This window comes from Nerophis lumbriciformis, linkage group LG03, assembly GCF_033978685.3.
Source record: "Nerophis lumbriciformis linkage group LG03, RoL_Nlum_v2.1, whole genome shotgun sequence".
NCBI classification, from domain to species: Eukaryota; Metazoa; Chordata; class Actinopteri; order Syngnathiformes; family Syngnathidae; genus Nerophis; species Nerophis lumbriciformis.
In genome coordinates, this window is record NC_084550.2 from 71,211,542 (window position 1) to 71,229,042 (window position 17,501).

General features: G+C 41.4%; 1 protein-coding gene across 6 annotated transcripts in view; it reads right to left on the reverse strand.

Annotated features, from left to right (window-relative positions):
• The window catches only part of LOC133589992 (vasoactive intestinal polypeptide receptor 1-like), an 82,270-nt gene that overhangs the window by 13,161 nt on the left and 51,608 nt on the right, over positions 1–17,501 (reverse strand). For 2 of the 6 annotated variants that reach the window (XM_072912891.1, XM_072912889.1), the window contains 2 exons: positions 9,751–9,880; positions 9,633–9,674 (listed from right to left, as the gene is read on the reverse strand). In XM_072912891.1, coding sequence (XP_072768992.1) covers positions 9,633–9,674; positions 9,751–9,880 — 172 coding nt within the window. Of the gene's footprint in view, positions 1–9,632; positions 9,881–17,501 lie in introns of all 6 variants that reach the window. The other 4 variants (XM_072912888.1, XM_072912886.1, XM_072912890.1 and 1 more) reach the window with 3 other exon arrangements.

Consider the following 17,501-nt stretch of genomic DNA (forward strand, 5'->3'; position numbering starts at 1 on the left):
TCTGGCGACTACTCCTCCCACATTTTTCAACCCACTTCAACCGTTCCACCGTCAAAACATTCCTCTTAAGCACGACAAAAACTGAAGTTGTTTTTTGAACTGGAAAAATTCCCGGTTTTCCCCAAATTCCAGGTGTTCCGTATTACCATTTCTCAATTCAACATCTTACTACTTCCACATTTCTCGACCGATTTTAAAAATATCAACACCAACCATTTCAACTCATTCAGATCATTTAAGTTTTTTACCATTTTCTAAAAATATTCCCGTTTTTCTCGAAATTCCCAAATTCTTTGGAAATTCCAATTGAAATCAATGGGACATTCTTCAAACTTCCACAACTCCCACATTTTCCATCTGATTCAAACTGTTCCAACTTCAAAACATTCAGCCTGTTTGGGAATTGTGTGCTCTATTTCAATCATTCTAAAAAGAAATTCCAGGATTTCAGTTCAAGTTCAGCATTGGAGCATTCACACATGCTTTTCTAAACCAAATATCATCTATTTATTATTATTATTATTATTCTCCAGATTTTGGCGTGCTCTACCCTCCAGATTTTTCACCCGATTCAAACCGTTCCAACTTCAAACCGGGCTTTCCCTTGACAAATTCCCAAAAATTCCCAGATTTCCCAGAATTCCAGGTTTTCCGGGACATTTTTCCCATTCAAAATGAATTGGCCATTTTTCAAACTTCCACCATTTCCACATTTTTCAACCGATTCAAACCATTCTACCTTCAACACATTCCACCATTCTAAAAATTTAAACCACCTTTTTTCTAAATTTACAAAAAATTCCAGGATTTTCCAGAAGTCATGATTTTCCAAAGACCTATTTCCACCCTTTTTTCTGGCGACTACTCCTCCCACATTTTTCAACCCACTTCAACCGTTCCACCGTCAAAACATTCCTCTTAATCAGGACAAAAAACGAAATTGTTTTTTGAACTGGAAAAATTCCCGGTTTTCCCCAAATTCCAGGTGTTCCGTATTACCATTTCTCAATTCAACATGTTACTACTTTCACATTTCTCGACCGATTTGAAAAACATCAACACCAACCATTTCAACTCATTCAGACCATTTAAGTTTTTTACCATTTTCTAAAAATATTCCCGTTTTTCTCAAAATTCCCAAATTCTTTGGAAATTCCAATTGAAATCAATGGGACATTCATCAAAGTTCCACAACTCCCACATTTTCCATCTGATTCAAACTGTTCCAACTTCAAAACATTCAGCCTGTTTGGGAATTGTGTGCTCTATTTCAATCATTCTAAAAAGAAATTCCAGGATTTCAGTTCAAGTTCAGCATTGGAGCATTCACACATGCTTTTCTAAACCAAATATCATCTATTTATTATTATTATTATTATTATTATCCATATTTTGGCGTGCTCTACCCTCCAGATTTTTCACCAGATTCAAACCGTTCCAACTTCAAACCGGGCTTTCCCTTGACAAATTCCCAAAAATTCCCAGATTTCCAGGTTTTCCGGGACATTTTTCCCAGTCAAAATGAATTGGCCATTTTTCAAACTTCCACCATTTCCACATTTTTCAACCGATTCAAACCATTTTACCTTTAACACATTCCACCATTCTGGAAATTTAAACCACCTTTTTTCTAAATTTACAAAAAATTCCAGGATTTTCCAGAAGTCGTGGTTTTCCAAAGCCCTATTTCCACCCTTATTTCTGGCGACTACTCCTCCCACATTTTTCAACCCACTTCAACCGTTCCACCGTCAAAACATTCCTCTTAATCACGACAAAAACCAAAGTTGTTTTTTGAACTGGAAAAATTCCCGGTTTTCCCCAAATTCCAGGTATTCCGTATTACCATTTCTCAATTCAACATGTTACTACTTCCACATTTCTCGACCGATTTGAAAAATATCAACACCAACCATTTCAACTTATTCAGACCATTTAAGTTTTTTTACCATTTTCTAAAAATACTCCCGTTTTTCTCGAAATTCCCAAATTCTTTGGAAATTCCAATTGAAATCAATGAGACATTCTTCAAAGTTCCACAACTCCCACATTTTCCATCTGATTCAAACTGTTCCAACTTCAAAACATTCAGCCTGTTTGGGAATTGTGTGCTCTATTTCAATCATTCTAAAAAGAAATTCCAGGATTTCAGTTCAAGTTCAGCATTGGAGCATTCACACATGCTTTTCTAAACCAAATATCATCTATTTATTATTATTATTATTATTCTCCATATTTTGGCGTGCTCTACCCTCCAGATTTTTCACCCGATTCAAACCGTTCCAACTTCAAACCGGGCTTTCCCTTGACAAATTCCCAAAAATTCCCAGATTTCCCAGAATTCCAGGTTTTCCGGGACATTTTTCCCATTCAAAATGAATTGGCCATTTTTCAAACTTCCACCATTTCCACATTTTTCAACCGATTCAAACCATTTTACCTTTAACACATTCCACCATTCTGGAAATTTAAACCACTTTTTTTCTAAATTTACAAAAAATTCCAGGATTTTCCAGAGGTCGTGGTTTTCCAAAGCCCTATTTCCACCCTTATTTCTGGCGACTACTCCTCCCACATTTTTCAACCCACTTCAACCGTTCCACCGTCAAAACATTCCTCTTAATCACGACAAAAAAACAAAGTTGTTTTTTGAACTGGAAAAATTCCCGGTTTTCCCCAAATTCCAGGTATTCCGTAATACCATTTCTCAATTCAACATTTTATTACGTCCACATTTCTCGACCGATTTGAAAAATATCAACACCAACCATTTCAACTCATTCAGACCATTCAAGTTTTTTACTGTTTTCTAAAAAAATTCCTGTTTTTCTCGAAATTCCCAAATTCTTAGGAAATTCCAATTGAAAACAATGGGACATTCTTCAAAGTTCCACAACTCCCACATTTTCCATCTGATTCAAACTGTTCCAACTTCAAAACATTCAGCCTGTTTGGGAATTGTGTGCTCTATTTCAATCATTCTAAAAAGAAATTCCAGGATTTCAGTTCAAGTTCAGCATTGGAGCATTCACACATGCTTTTCTAAACCAAATATCATCTATTTATTATTATTATTATTATTATTCTCCAGATTTTGGCGTGCTCTACCCTCCACATTTTTAACCCGATTCAAACCGTTCCAACTTCAAACCGGGCTTTTCCTTGAGAAATTCCCAAAAATTCCCAGATTTCCCAGAATTCCAGGTTTTCCGGTACATTTTTCCCATTCAAAATGAATTGGCCATTTTTCAAACTTCCACCATTTCCACATTTTTCAACCGATTCAAACTATTTTACCTTCAACACATTCCTCCATTCTGGAAATTTAAACCACCTTCTTTCTAAAATTACAAAAAATTCCAAGATTTTTCAGAAGTCGTGGTTTTCCAAAGCCCTATTTCCACCCTTATTTCTGGCGACTACTCCTCCCACATTTTTCAACTCACTTCAACCGTTCCACCGTCAAAACATTCCTCTTAATTACGACAAAAAACAAAGTTGTTTTTGAACTGGAAAAATTCCCGGTTTTCCCCAAATTCCAGGTATTCCGTAATACCATTTCTCAATTCAACATGTTACTACTTCCACATTTCTTGGCCGATTTGAAAAATATCAACACCAACCATTTCAACTCATTCAGACCATTTAAGTTTTTTACCATTTTCTAAAAATACTCCCGTTTTTCTCGAAATTCCCAAATTCTTTGGAAATTCCAATTGAAATCAATGGGACATTCTTCAAAGTTCCACAACTCCCACATTTTCCATCTGATTCAAACTGTTCCAACTTCAAAACATTCAGCCTGTTTGGGAATTGTGTGCTCTATTTCAATCATTCTAAAAAGAAATTCCAGGATTTCAGTTCAAGTTCAGCATTGGAGCATTCACACATGCTTTTCTAAACCAAATATCATCTATTTATTATTATTATTATTATTATTATCCAGATTTTGGCGTGCTCTACCGTCCACATTTTTCACCCGATTCAAACCGTTCCAACTTCAAACCGGGCTTTTCCTTGAGAAATTCCAAAACAATTCCCAGATTTCCCAGAATTCCAGGTTTTCCGGGACATTTTCCCATTCAAAATGAATTGGCCATTTTTAAAACTTCCACCATTTCCACATTTTTCAACCGATTCAAACCATTTTACCTTCAACACATTCCACCATTCTGGAAATTTAAACCACCTTTTTCTAAGTTTACAAAAAATTCCAGGATTTTCCAGAAGTCATGGTTTTCCAAAGCCCTATTTCCACCCTTTTTATCTGGCGACTACTCCTCCCACATTTTTCAACCCACTTCAACCGTTCCACCGTCAAAACATTCCTTTTAATCACGACAAAAAACAAAGTTGTTTTTGAACTGGAAAAATTCCCGGTTTTCCCCAAATTCCAGGTGTTCCGTAATACCATTTCTCAATTCAACATGTTACTACTTCCACATTTCTCGACCGATTTGAAAAATATCAACACCAACCATTTCAACTCATTCAGACCATTTAAGTTTTTTACCATTTTCTAAAAATACTCCCGTTTTTCTCAAAATTCCCAAATTCTTTGGAAATTCCAATTGAAATCAATGGGACATTCTTCAAAGTTCCACAACTCCCACATTTTCCATCTGATTCAAACTGTTCCAACTTCAAAACATTCAGCCTGTTTGGGAATTGTGTGCTCTATTTCAATCATTCTAAAAAGAAATTCCAGGATTTCAGTTCAAGTTCAGCATTGGAGCATTCACACATGCTTTTCTAAACCAAATATCATCTATTTATTATTATTATTATTATTCTCCAGATTTTGGCGTGCTCTACCTTCCACATTTTTCACCCGATTCAAACCGTTCCAACTTCAAACCAGGCTTTTCCTTGAGAAATTCCAAAAAATTCCCTGATTTCCCAGAATTCCAGGTTTTCCGGGACATTTTTCCCATTCAAAATGAATTGGCCATTTTTCAAACTTCCACCATTTCCACATTTTTCAACCGATTCAAACCATTTTACCTTTAACACATTCCACCATTCTGGAAATTTAAACCACCTTTTTTCTAAATTTACAAAAAATTCCAGGATTTTCCAGAAGTCGTGGTTTTCCAAAGCCCTACTTCCACCCTTATTTCTGGCGACTACTCCTCCCACATTTTTCAACCCACTTCAACCGTTCCACCGTCAAAACATTCCTCTTAATCACGACAAAAAAACAAAGTTGTTTTTTGAACTGGAAAAATTCCCGGTTTTCCCCAAATTCCAGGTATTCCGTAATACCATTTCTCAATTCAACATTTTATTACGTCCACATTTCTCGACCGATTTGAAAAATATCAACACCAACCATTTCAACTCATTCAGACCATTCAAGTTTTTTACCGTTTTCTAAAAAAATTCCTGTTTTTCTCGAAATTCCCAAATTCTTTGGAAATTCCAATTGAAAACAATGGGACATTCTTCAAAGTTCCACAACTCCCACATTTTCCATCTGATTCAAACTGTTCCAACTTCAAAACATTCAGCCTGTTTGGGAATTGTGTGCTCTATTTCAATCATTCTAAAAAGAAATTCCAGGATTTCAGTTCAAGTTCAGCATTGGAGCATTCACACATGCTTTTCTAAACCAAATATCATCTATTTATTATTATTATTATTATTATTATTCTCCAGATTTTGGCGTGCTCTACCGTTCACATTTTTCACCCGATTCAAACCGTTCCAACTTCAAACCGGGCTTTCCCTTGACAAATTCCCCAAAATCCCCAGATTTCCCAGATTTCCAGGTTTTCCGGGACATTTTTCCCATTCAAAATGAATTGGCCATTTTTCAAACTTCCACCATTTCCACATTTTTCAACCGATTCAAACCATTCTACCTTCAACACATTCCTCCATCCTGGAAATTTAATTCACCTTTTTTCTAAGTTTACAAAAATTTCCAGGATTTTCTAGAAGTCGTGGTTTTCCAAAGCCCTATTTCCACCCTTTTTATCTGGCGACTACTCCTCCCACATTTTTCAACCCACTTCAACCGTTCCACCGTCAAAACATTCCTCTTAATCACGACAAAAACTGAAGTTGTTTTTTGAACTGGAAAAATTCCCGGTTTTCCCCAAATTCCAGGTGTTCCGTATTACCATTTCTCAATTCAACATGTTACTACTTCCACATTTCTCGACCGATTTGAAAAATGTCAACACCAACCATTCAGACAATTCAAGTTTTTTTTTACCATTTTCAAAAAAATTCCCGCTTTTCTCGAAATTCCCAAATTCTTTGGAAATTCCAATTGAAATCAATGGGACATTCTTCAAAGTTCCACAACTCCCACATTTTCCATCTGATTCAAACTGTTCCAACTTCAAAACATTCAGCCTGTTTGGGAATTGTGTGCTCTATTTCAATCATTCTAAAAAGAAATTCCAGGATTTCAGTTCAAGTTCAGCATTGGAGCATTCACACATGCTTTTCTAAACCAAATATCATCTATTTATTATTATTATTATTATTATTCTCCAGATTTTGGCGTGCTCTACCGTCCACATTTTTCACCCGATTCAAACCGTTCCAACTTCAAACCGGGCTTTTCCTTGAGAAATTCCAAAAAATTCCCAGATTTCCCAGAATTCCAGGTTTTCCAGGACATTTTTCCCATTCAAAATGAATTGGCCATTTTTCAAACTTCCACCATTTCCACATTTTTCAACCGATTCAAACTATTTTACCTTCAACACATTCCTCCATCCTGGAAATTTAAATCACCTTTTTCTAAGTTTACAAAACATTCCAGGATTTTCCAGAAGTCGTGGTTTTCCAAAGCCCTATTTCCACCCTTTTTATCTGGCGACTACTCCTCCCACATTTTTCAACCCACTTCAACCATTCCACCGTCAAAACATTCCTCTTAATCACGACAAAAACCGAAGTTGTTTTTTGAACTGGAAAAATTCCCGGTTTTCCCCAAATTCCAGGTATTCCATATTACCATTTCTCAATTCAACATGTTACTACTTCCACATTTCTCGACCGATTTGAAAAATATCAACACCAACCATTTCAACTTATTCAGACCATTTAAGTTTTTTACCATTTTCTAAAAATACTCCCGTTTTTCTCGAAATTCCAAAATTCTTAGGAAATTCCAATTGAAATCAATGGGACATTCTTCAAAGTTCCACAACTCCCACATTTTCCATCTGATTCAAACTGTTCCAACTTCAAAACATTCAGCCTGTCTGGGAATTGTGTGCTCTATTTCAATCATTCTAAAAAGAAATTCCAGGATTTCAGTTCAAGTTCAGCATTGGAGCATTCACACGCAATTCCTTCAGGAATTGCCTCATGTAGTTCTTAATATCTTTCTATAACACAAACTAACACAATCTAATCTAACCTAAACTTTATCTGAATGTACACTCTTATGGCAGCCAGGAACATCACATTTTTTTATTTTTTTTAACGTTTTATGATAGTCACCGTTTTACCCTGGAACTGATTATTTCTATTTCCATGTTTCCTATGGAGATTTAATAATAATAATAGATTTTATTTGTAAAAAAAAAAAAAAAAACACTTTACATTGAGTAAACAACCTCAAAGTGCTACAGTGTATTAAAAAAAATAAAATAAAAAAATAAAAATATAATTTAAAAAAATAAAAAAATAAAAACGCTCTTCTATTTCTGGGGCTGAGGTTGCCGAGGTAGTTAAAAAGCTCCTCGGTGGCAAGGCCCCGGGGGTGGATGAGATCCGCCCGGAGTTCCTTAAGGCTCTGGATGCTGTGGGGCTGTCTTGGTTGACAAGACTCTGCAGCATCGCGTGGACATCGGGGGCGGTACCTCTGGATTGGCAGACCGGGGTGGTGGTTCCTCTCTTTAAGAAGGGGAACCGGAGGGTGTGTTCCAACTATCGTGGGATCACACTCCTCAGCCTTCCCGGTAAGGTCTATTCAGGTGTACTGGAGAGGAGGCTACGCCGGATAGTCGAACCTCGGATTCAGGAGGAACAGTGTGGTTTTCGTCCTGGTCGTGGAACTGTGGACCAGCTCTATACTCTCGGCAGGGTCCTTGAGGGTGCATGGGAGTTTGCCCAACCAGCCTACATGTGTTTTGTGGACTTGGAGAAGGCATTCGACCGTGTCCCTCGGGAAGTCCTGTGGGGAGTGCTCAGAGAGTATGGGGTGTCGGACTGTCTGATTTTGGCGGTCCGCTCCCTGTATGATCAGTGTCAGAGCTTGGTTCGCATTGCCGGCAGTAAGTCGGACACGTTTCCAGTGAGGGTTGGACTCCGCCAAAGCTGCCCTTTGTCACCGATTCTGTTCATAACTTTTATGGACAGAATTTCTAGGCGCAGTCAAGGCGTTGAGGGGATCTGGTTTGGTGGCTGCAGGATTAGGTCTCTGCTTTTTGCAGATGATGTGGTCCTGATGGCTTCATCTGGCCAGGATCTCCAGCTCTTGCTGGATCGGTTCGCAGCCGAGTGTGAAGCGACTGGGATGAGAATCAGCACCTCCAAGTCCGAGTCCATGGTTCTCGCCCGGAAAAGGGTGGAATGCCATCTTCGGGTTGGGGAGGAGACCCTGCCCCAAGTGGAGGAGTTCAAGTACCTCGGAGTCTTGTTCACGAGTGAGGGAAGAGTGGATCGTGAGATGGACAGGCGGATCGGTGCGGCGTCTTCAGTAATGCGGACGCTGTATCGATCCGTTGTGGTGAAGAAGGAGCTGAGCCGGAAGGCAAAGCTCTCAATTTACCGGTCGATCTACGTTCCCATCCTCACCTATGGTCATGAGCTTTGGGTTATGACCGAAAGGACAAGATCACGGGTACAAGCGGCCGAAATGAGTTTCCTCCACCGGGTGGCGGGGCTCTCCCTTAGAGATAGGGTGAGAAGCTCTGTCATCCGGGGGGAGCTCAAAGTAAAGCCGCTGCTCCTCCACATGGAGAGGAGCCAGATGAGGTGGTTCGGGCATCTGGTCAGGATGCCACCCGATCGCCTCCCTCGGGAGGTGTTTCGGGCACGTCCGACCGGTAGGAGGCCACGGGGAAGACCCAGGACACGTTGGGAAGACTATGTCTCCCGGCTGGCCTGGGAACGCCTCGGGATCCCCCGGGAGGAGCTGGACGAAGTGGCTGGGGAGAGGGAAGTCTGGGCTTCCCTGCTTAGGCTGCTGCCCCCGCGACCCGACCTCGGATAAGCGGAAGAAGATGGATGGATGGATGGATAAAAATAAAAACTAGAACAGCCAAATAGTTCAAACTAGTATGCATATATCTAAAAAAAAAAAAAAAAAGCCTTTTTTAAAAACATCCACAGTCTGTGGTGCCCTCAGGTGGTCAGGGAGAGCGTTCCACAGACTGGGAGTGGCGGAGCAGAAATTTCTCTTCTTGCCTTGCTTTTTTTCTGACATTTACCGTTTTAATACTGTATTTTAACAGTGACATATGTTGATAATATACTCCTTCAGTGGACCGTATTGCCCCCTCCCATCACCAGCACCCTAGCAAAATATTAGGAATACTTGCCGGTGTGATGCAAAAATGAGCATTATTATTTTTGCTAAGGGCCAAATATTTTGGTCGTATTGGCTCTTATCAGATAGAGTGAGCGTCATTTCAAACATTTTGGTGTCATTTTTCATGACTTACCTCTCCATTCATGAAGCAGTAAAGCAGAGCCACCACAAAACCCTGCAAAAGGACACACCGTGGTCACGCTGCTGGCGCCTCCACGCATTTTAGCCGCTAAATTGAGGTGCCTCGGTACCTGAAAGGATCCTAGGCCCAGCTCGATGTAGAGTCTTGCTGCCACTCCCGTGGTTTCAGGCAGGAAGGCGAAAACCGTGTAGTGCATTCCAAACAAAGGGATGAGGAAGAGCGTGGATTTAGCCAGCCTTCTGAGGGGAAGCATTACAAAAGAGACCACACAACACAGCTTCATTAGAGCACATGAAGACTACGTGAAACAAACTAAGGCCCGGGGGCCACATGCGGCCCGTTAAGCTTTTCAATCTGGCCCGCCGGATGATGTTTTCAAATGGCCGTAAGTCTTGAATTATACTAAGTACTTCAATGCTTTGGAATCTGCGCTTTTGCATGATATACTAGTTCAGGGGTCGGCAACCCAAAATGTCGAAAGAGCCGTATTGGACCACGAATACAAAAAAGTAATCGGTCTGGAGCCGCAAGAAATGAAAAGCTTTATATAAGTGTTATGACGTAAGTGTCCATCCATCCATCCATCCATCCATCTTCTTCCGCTTATCCGAGGTCGGGTCGCGGGGGCAGCAGCCTAAGCAGGGAAGCCCAGACTTCCCTCTCCCCAGCCACTTCGTCCAGCTCTTCCTGTGGGACCCCGAGGCGTTCCCAGGCCAGCCGGGAGACATAGTCTTCCCAACGTGTCCTGGGTCTTCCCCGCGGCCTCCTACCGGTCGGACGTGCCCTAAACACCTCCCTAGGGAGGCGTTCGGGTGGCATCCTGACCAGATGCCCGAACCACCTCATCTGGCTCCTCTCCATGTGGAGGAGCAGCGGCTTTACTTTGAGCTCCCCCCGGATGACAGAGCTTCTCACCCTATCTCTAAGGGAGAGCCCCGCCACCCGGCGGAGGAAACTCATTTCGGCCACTTGTACCCGTGATCTTGTCCTTTCGGTCATAACCCAAAGCTCATGACCATAGGTGAGGATGAGAACGTAGATCGACCGGTAAATTGAGAGCTTTGCCTTCCGGCTCAGCTCCTTCTTCACCACAACGGATCGATACAGCGTCCGCATTACTGAAGACGCCGCACCGATCCGCCTGTCGATCTCACGATCCACTCTTCCCTCACTCGTGAACGACTCCGAGGTACTTGAACTCCTCCACTTGGGGCAAGATCTCCTCCCCAACCCGGAGATGGCACTCCACCCTTTTCCGGGCGAGAACCATGGACTCGGACTTGGAGGTGCTGATTCTCATCCCAGTCGCTTCACACTCGGCTGCGAACCGATCCAGCGAGAGCTGAAGATCCTGGCCAGATGAAGCCATCAGGACCACATCATCTGCAAAAAGCAGAGACCTAATCCTGCAGCCACCAAACCAGATCCCCTCAACGCCTTGACTGCGCCTAGAAATTCTGTCCATAAAAGTTATGAACAGAATCGGTGACAAAGGGCAGCCTTGGCGGAGTCCAACCCTCACTGGAAACGTGTCCGACTTACTACCGGCAATGCGGACCAGGCTCTGGCACTGATCATACAGGGAGCGGACTGCCACAATCAGACAGTCCGATACCCCGTACTCTCTGAGCACTCCCCACAGGACTTCCCGAGGGACACGGTCGAATGCCTTCTCCAAGTCCACAAAACACATGTAGACTGGTTGGGCAAACTCCCATGCACCCTCAAGGACCCTGCCCAGAGTATAGAGCTGGTCCACAGTTCCACGACCAGGATGAAAACCACACTGTTCCTCCTGAATCCGAGGTTCGACTATCCGGCGTAGCCTCCTCTCCAGTACACCTGAATAGACCTTACCGGGAAGGCTGAGGAGTGTGATCCCACGATAGTTAGAACACACCCTCCGGTTCCCCTTCTTAAAGAGAGGAACCACCACCCCGGTCTGCCAATCCAGTGGCACCGCCCCCGATGTCCACGCGATGCTGCAGAGTCTTGTCAACCAAGACAGCCCCACAGCATCCAGAGCCTTAAGGAACTCCGGGCGGATCTCATCTACCCCCGGGGCCTTGCCACCGAGGAGCTTTTTAACTACCTCAGCAACCTCAGCCCCAGAAATAGGAGAACCCACCACAGACTCCCCAGGCACTGCTTCCTCATAGGAAGACGTGTTGGTGGGATTGAGGAGGTCTTCGAAGTATTCCCTCCACCGATCCACAACATCCGCAGTCGAGGTCAGCAGAACACCATCCTCGCCATACACGGTGTTGATAGTGCACTGCTTCCCCTTCCTGAGGCGGCGGATGGTGGTCCAGAATTGCTTCGAAGCCGTCCGGAAGTCGTTTTCCATGGCCTCACCGAACTCCTCCCATGTCCGAGTTTTTGCCTCTGCGACCGCACACCGCTTGGCCTGTCGGTACTTGTCCGCTGCCTCAGGAGTCCTATGAGCCAAAAGAACCCGATAGGACTCCTTCTTCAGCTTGACGGCATCCCTCACCGCCGGTGTCCACCAACGGGTTCTAGGATTACCGCCACGACAAGCACCAACTACCTTGCGGCCACAGCTCCAATCAGCCGCCTCGACAATAGAGGCGCGGAACATGGTCCACTCGGACTCAATGTCCAGCACCTCCCTCGTGACATGTTCAAAGTTCTTCCGGAGGTGGGAATTGAAATTCTCTCTGACAGGAGACTCTGCCAGACGTTCCCAGCAAACCCTCACAATGTGTTTGGGCCTGCCAGGTCTGTCCGGCATCCTCCCCCACCATCGCAGCCAACTCACCACCAGGTGGTGATCGGTAGAAAGCTCCGCCCCTCTCTTCACCCGAGTGTCCAAAACATGAGGCCGCAAATCCGATGACACAACTACAAAGTCGATCATGGAACTGCGGCCTAGGGTGTCCTGGTGCCAAGTGCACATATGGACACCCTTATGTTTGAACATGGTGTTCGTTATGGACAATCTGTGACGGGCACAAAAGTCCAATAACATAACACCGCTCGGGTTCAGATCCGGGCAGCCATTCTTTCCAATCACGCCTCTCCAGGTTTCACTGTCGCTGCCAACATGAGCATTGAAGTCCCCCAGTAGAACGAGGGAATCACCCGGGGGAGCACTCTCAAGTACTCCTTCGAGTGAATCTAAAAAGGGTGGGTACTCTGAGCTGCGGTTTGGCGCGTAAGCGCAAACCACAGTCAGGACCCGTTCCCCCACCCGAAGGCGGAGGGAAGCTACCCTCTCGTCCACCGGGTTGAACTCCAACTTACAGGCTCTGAGCCGGGGGGAAACAAGAATTGCCACCCCAGCCCGTCGCCTCTCACTGCTGGCAACGCCAGAGTGGAAGAGAGTCCAGCCCCTCTCGAGAGAACTGGTTCCAGAGCCCTTGCTGTGCGTCGAAGTGAGTCCGACTATATCTAGCCGGAACTTCTCCACCACGCGCACTAGCTCAGGCTCCTTCCCCCCCAGCGAAGTGACGTTCCACGTCCCAAGAGCTAGCTTCTGTAGCCGAGGATCGGACCGCCAAGTGCCCTGCCCTCGGCTGCCGCCCAGCTCACATCGCACCCGACCTCTATGACCCCTGCTATGGGTGGTGAGCCCATTGGAGGGGGGACCCACGTTGCCTCTTCGGGCTGTGCCCGGCCGGGCCCCATGGGGACAGGCCCGGCCACCAGGCGCTCGCCATCGTGCCCCACCTCCGGGCCTGGCTCCAGAGGGGGGCCCCGGTGACCCGCGTCCGGGCAAGGGAAATTTGGGTTCCTTGCTTGTTTTCTTCATAGAGGTCTTCGAGCTGCTCTTTGTCTGACCCCTCACCTAGGACCAGTTTGTCTTGGGAGACCCTACCAGGGGGCATAAAGCCCCCGGACAACATAGCTCCTAGGATCATTGGGACACGCAAACTCCTCTACCACGTTAAGGTGGCAGCTCAGAGAGGAGTATATATATATATATATATATATATATACATATATATATAAATATATATATATATATATATATATATATATATATATATATATATATATATATATATATATATATATATATGTATATGTATATGTAAAAGTATATGTATATATATATATATATATATATAGTGGCAGCATGTTTTATGTGAGGCCGAGGCAGTTATTTTGACCCGGGGGGCCAAATTTAGAGGAAAAAAAATGTGTCTTGGGGCCGGTATATCCATCTATCTAGCTATGTATACATACATACATATATATATATATATATATATATATATATATATATATATATATATATATATATATATATATATATATATATATATATATATATATATATATATATATATATATATATATATGTATGTGTGGGGAAAAAAATCACAATACTATTTCATCTCTACAGGCCTGTTTCATGAGGGGGGGTACCCTCAATCATCAGGAGATTTTAATGGGAGCATTCGCATACCATGGTTTGTATAGGGCATAGAGTGGGTGGGTACAGGCTGGCGTAGGGGCGTGGTGATTGGCTCATGTGTTACCTAGGAGGTGTTTCCGTCTGTGGCGGCTTGCTGATACAATTTCGCTGCGCTTGTTGAGGGATGACAGGTCTGGACGGTAAATAATAAACAGTTTCTCTTTCAAGCATAGGTTGCATCTTTTATTACCACTATTGTAAGGTGTGCTGGATGCAAGAATTTGCCATGTTATTGAATATTCAACATTATTGTCTTTGAGGTCCCAAATGTGTTTGCTGAGTTCTGTGGTATTCCGCAGGTTTTGGTTCCTGAAAGAAGCCTTGTGATTGTTCCATCTGGTTTTGAATTCTCCCTCGGTTAATCCTACATATGTGTCGGATGTGTTAATGTCCTTGCGTGTTACCTTAGATTGGTAGACAACTGATGTTTGTAAGCACCCCCCGTTGAGAGGGCAATCAGGTTTCTTTCGACAGTTACAGCCTTTGTTGGTTTTTATATACGTATGTATGTATACATAGCTAGATAGATAGATATACCGGCCCCAAGACACATTTTTTTCCTCTAAATTTGGCCCCCCGGATCAGAATAATTGCCTCGGCCTCACATAAAACATGCTGCCACTTGTAAAAAGAAGTTAATTAAGACCAATTCAAACAATCATTTAGTTTTCACTGCCAAAAGAAACTGTTCAAATAATTAGTACTGTTCAAAGTTTCTTATCAAGAGCAGACCTTTCACAATGTTAATGATTGTTATTGTTCTATCGTCAGTGTGATTCAATGCCACAAGACTCATTGTCATCAAAGTTGAGCAGAAATAACATCGGCGGCGTCTATGCAAATGTTGACACTAGAGGGACACTACATTAGGTACACCTGCAATAGCTAGCAGAAAATGATTCGGTAGAAAAACGCTTAAAAAAATAAATAGATGAAATGTGTTTTGAAATATGTCGCGCCGCTTTTAAAGGCCGTTTTAAAGTGCTGAATCTATTTATAGTATCGTGTTCTATTTTTAAAGTCTTTCAGTCTGAATGATTTCTATTAGTTAAGACAGAGCTTCTTAATTGTTATAAATGCCACTCTTTATATTAAACATGCTTCACTGAGGAGAGGATCTGGCAAGCACCGTTTTGTCCTACTCATTTCAGACATCCTTGAACTCAACGTAGTTTGTTTACATGTACAACTTTCTCCGATGCTGCCACAGAAAGACGTGTTTTGTGCCACTCCTTCTTTGTCTCATTTTGTCCACCAAACGTTTTATGCTGTGCGTGAATGCACAAAGGTGAGCTTTGTTGTTGTTATTGATTTGCTGGAGTGCTAATCAGGCATGTTTGGTCACTGCATGGCTGCAAGCTAATCGATGCTAACATGCTATTTAGGCTAGCTGTATGTACATATTGCATCACTATGCCTCGTTTGTAGCTATATTTAATTTCCTTTACTTATGTGCTGCATTTATTATAATTGTTTGTGTGCCATGTTGTTCCAGACCACAGCAAACGTTACCCAGCTTGCAAAGATTGTAATAAATCCATTAGGAGAAGACAGCCTGCCGTTACCTTTAACTTGGACACACACATCTATACCTTTGGTTATTCTGAGCCACTCATTACCACAAGTTATCTCATCCTGTGAGAGGTTTTACTAATGTTTTCCAATGTTGCAAAAATGTGTAGAATACAAATTAAAATGCAACATTTTTGTCAACAAAGATTTGCGTCAGCCTTTGATAGTAGGCTAATATAGACACTTACATCATGTGTTGTCTTCATTATAACACTTATATAAGACTTTTAAAGTCATTTTGATAGTAGGCTAATATAGACACTTACATCATGTGTTGCCTTCATTATAACACTTATATAAGACTTTTAAAGTCATTTTGATAGTAGGCTAATATAGACACTTACATCATGTGTTGTCTTCATTATAACACTTATATAAGACTTTTAAAGTCATTTTGATAGTAGGCTAATATAGACACTTACATCATGTGTTGCCTTCATTATAACACTTATATAAGACTTTTAAAGTCATTTTGATAGTAGGCTAATATAGACACTTACATCATGTGTTGTCTTCATTATAACACTTATATAAGACTTTTAAAGTCATTTTGATAGTAGGCTAATATAGACACTTACATCATGTGTTGTCTTCATTATAACACTTATATAAGACTTTTAAAGTCATTTTGATAGTAGGCTAATATAGACACTTACATCATGTGTTGTCTTCATTATAACACTTATATAAGACTTTTAAAGTCATTTTGATAGTAGGCTAATATAGACACTTACATACATCATGTGTTGCCTTCATTATAACACTTATATAAGACTTTTAAAGTCATTTTGATAGTAGGCTAATATAGCTAATATAGACACTTACGTCATGTGTTGCCTTCATTATAACACTTATATAAGAGTTTAAAGTCATTTTGATTGTAGGCTAATATAGACACTTACATCATGTGTTGTCTTCCTTATAACTCTTATATAAGACTTTTAATGTCATTTTGATAGTAGGCTAATATAGACACTTACATCATGTGTTGCCTTCATTATAACACTTATATAAGACTTTTAAAGTCATTTTGATAGTAGGCTAATATTGACACTTACGTCATGTGTTGTCTTCATTATAACACTTATATAAGACTTTTAAAGTCATTTTGATAGTAGGCTACTATAGCTAATATAGACACTTACATCATGTGTTGCCTTCATTATAACACTTATATAAGAGTTTAAAGTCATTTTGATAGTAGGCTAATATAGACACTTACATCATGTGTTGTCTTCATTATAACACTTATATAAGACTTTTAAAGTCATGTTGATAGTAGGCTAATATAGACACTTACATACATCATGTGTTGCCTTCATTATAACACTTGTATAAGACTTTTAAAGTCATTTTGATAGTAGGCTAATATAGCTAATATAGACAGTTACGTCATGTGTTGCCTTCATTATAACACTTATATAAGAGTTTAAAGTCATTTTGATAGTAGGCTAATATAGACACTTACATCATGTGTTGTCTTCCTTATAACTCTTATATAAGACTTTTAAAGTAATTTTGATAGTAGGCTAATATAGACACTTACATCATGTGTTGTCTTCATTATAACACTTATATAAGACTTTTAATGTCATTTTCATAGTAGGCTAATTTAGCTAATATAGACACTTTCATCATGTGTTGCCTTCATTATAACACTTATATAAGACTTTTAATGTCATTTTGATAGTAGGCTAATATAGCTAATATAGACACTTACATCATGTGTTGCCTTCATTATAACACTTATATAAGACTTTTAAAGTCAAGTCATTTTGATAGTAGGCTAATATAGCTAATATAGACACTTACATCATGTGTTGTCTTCATTATAACACTTATATAAG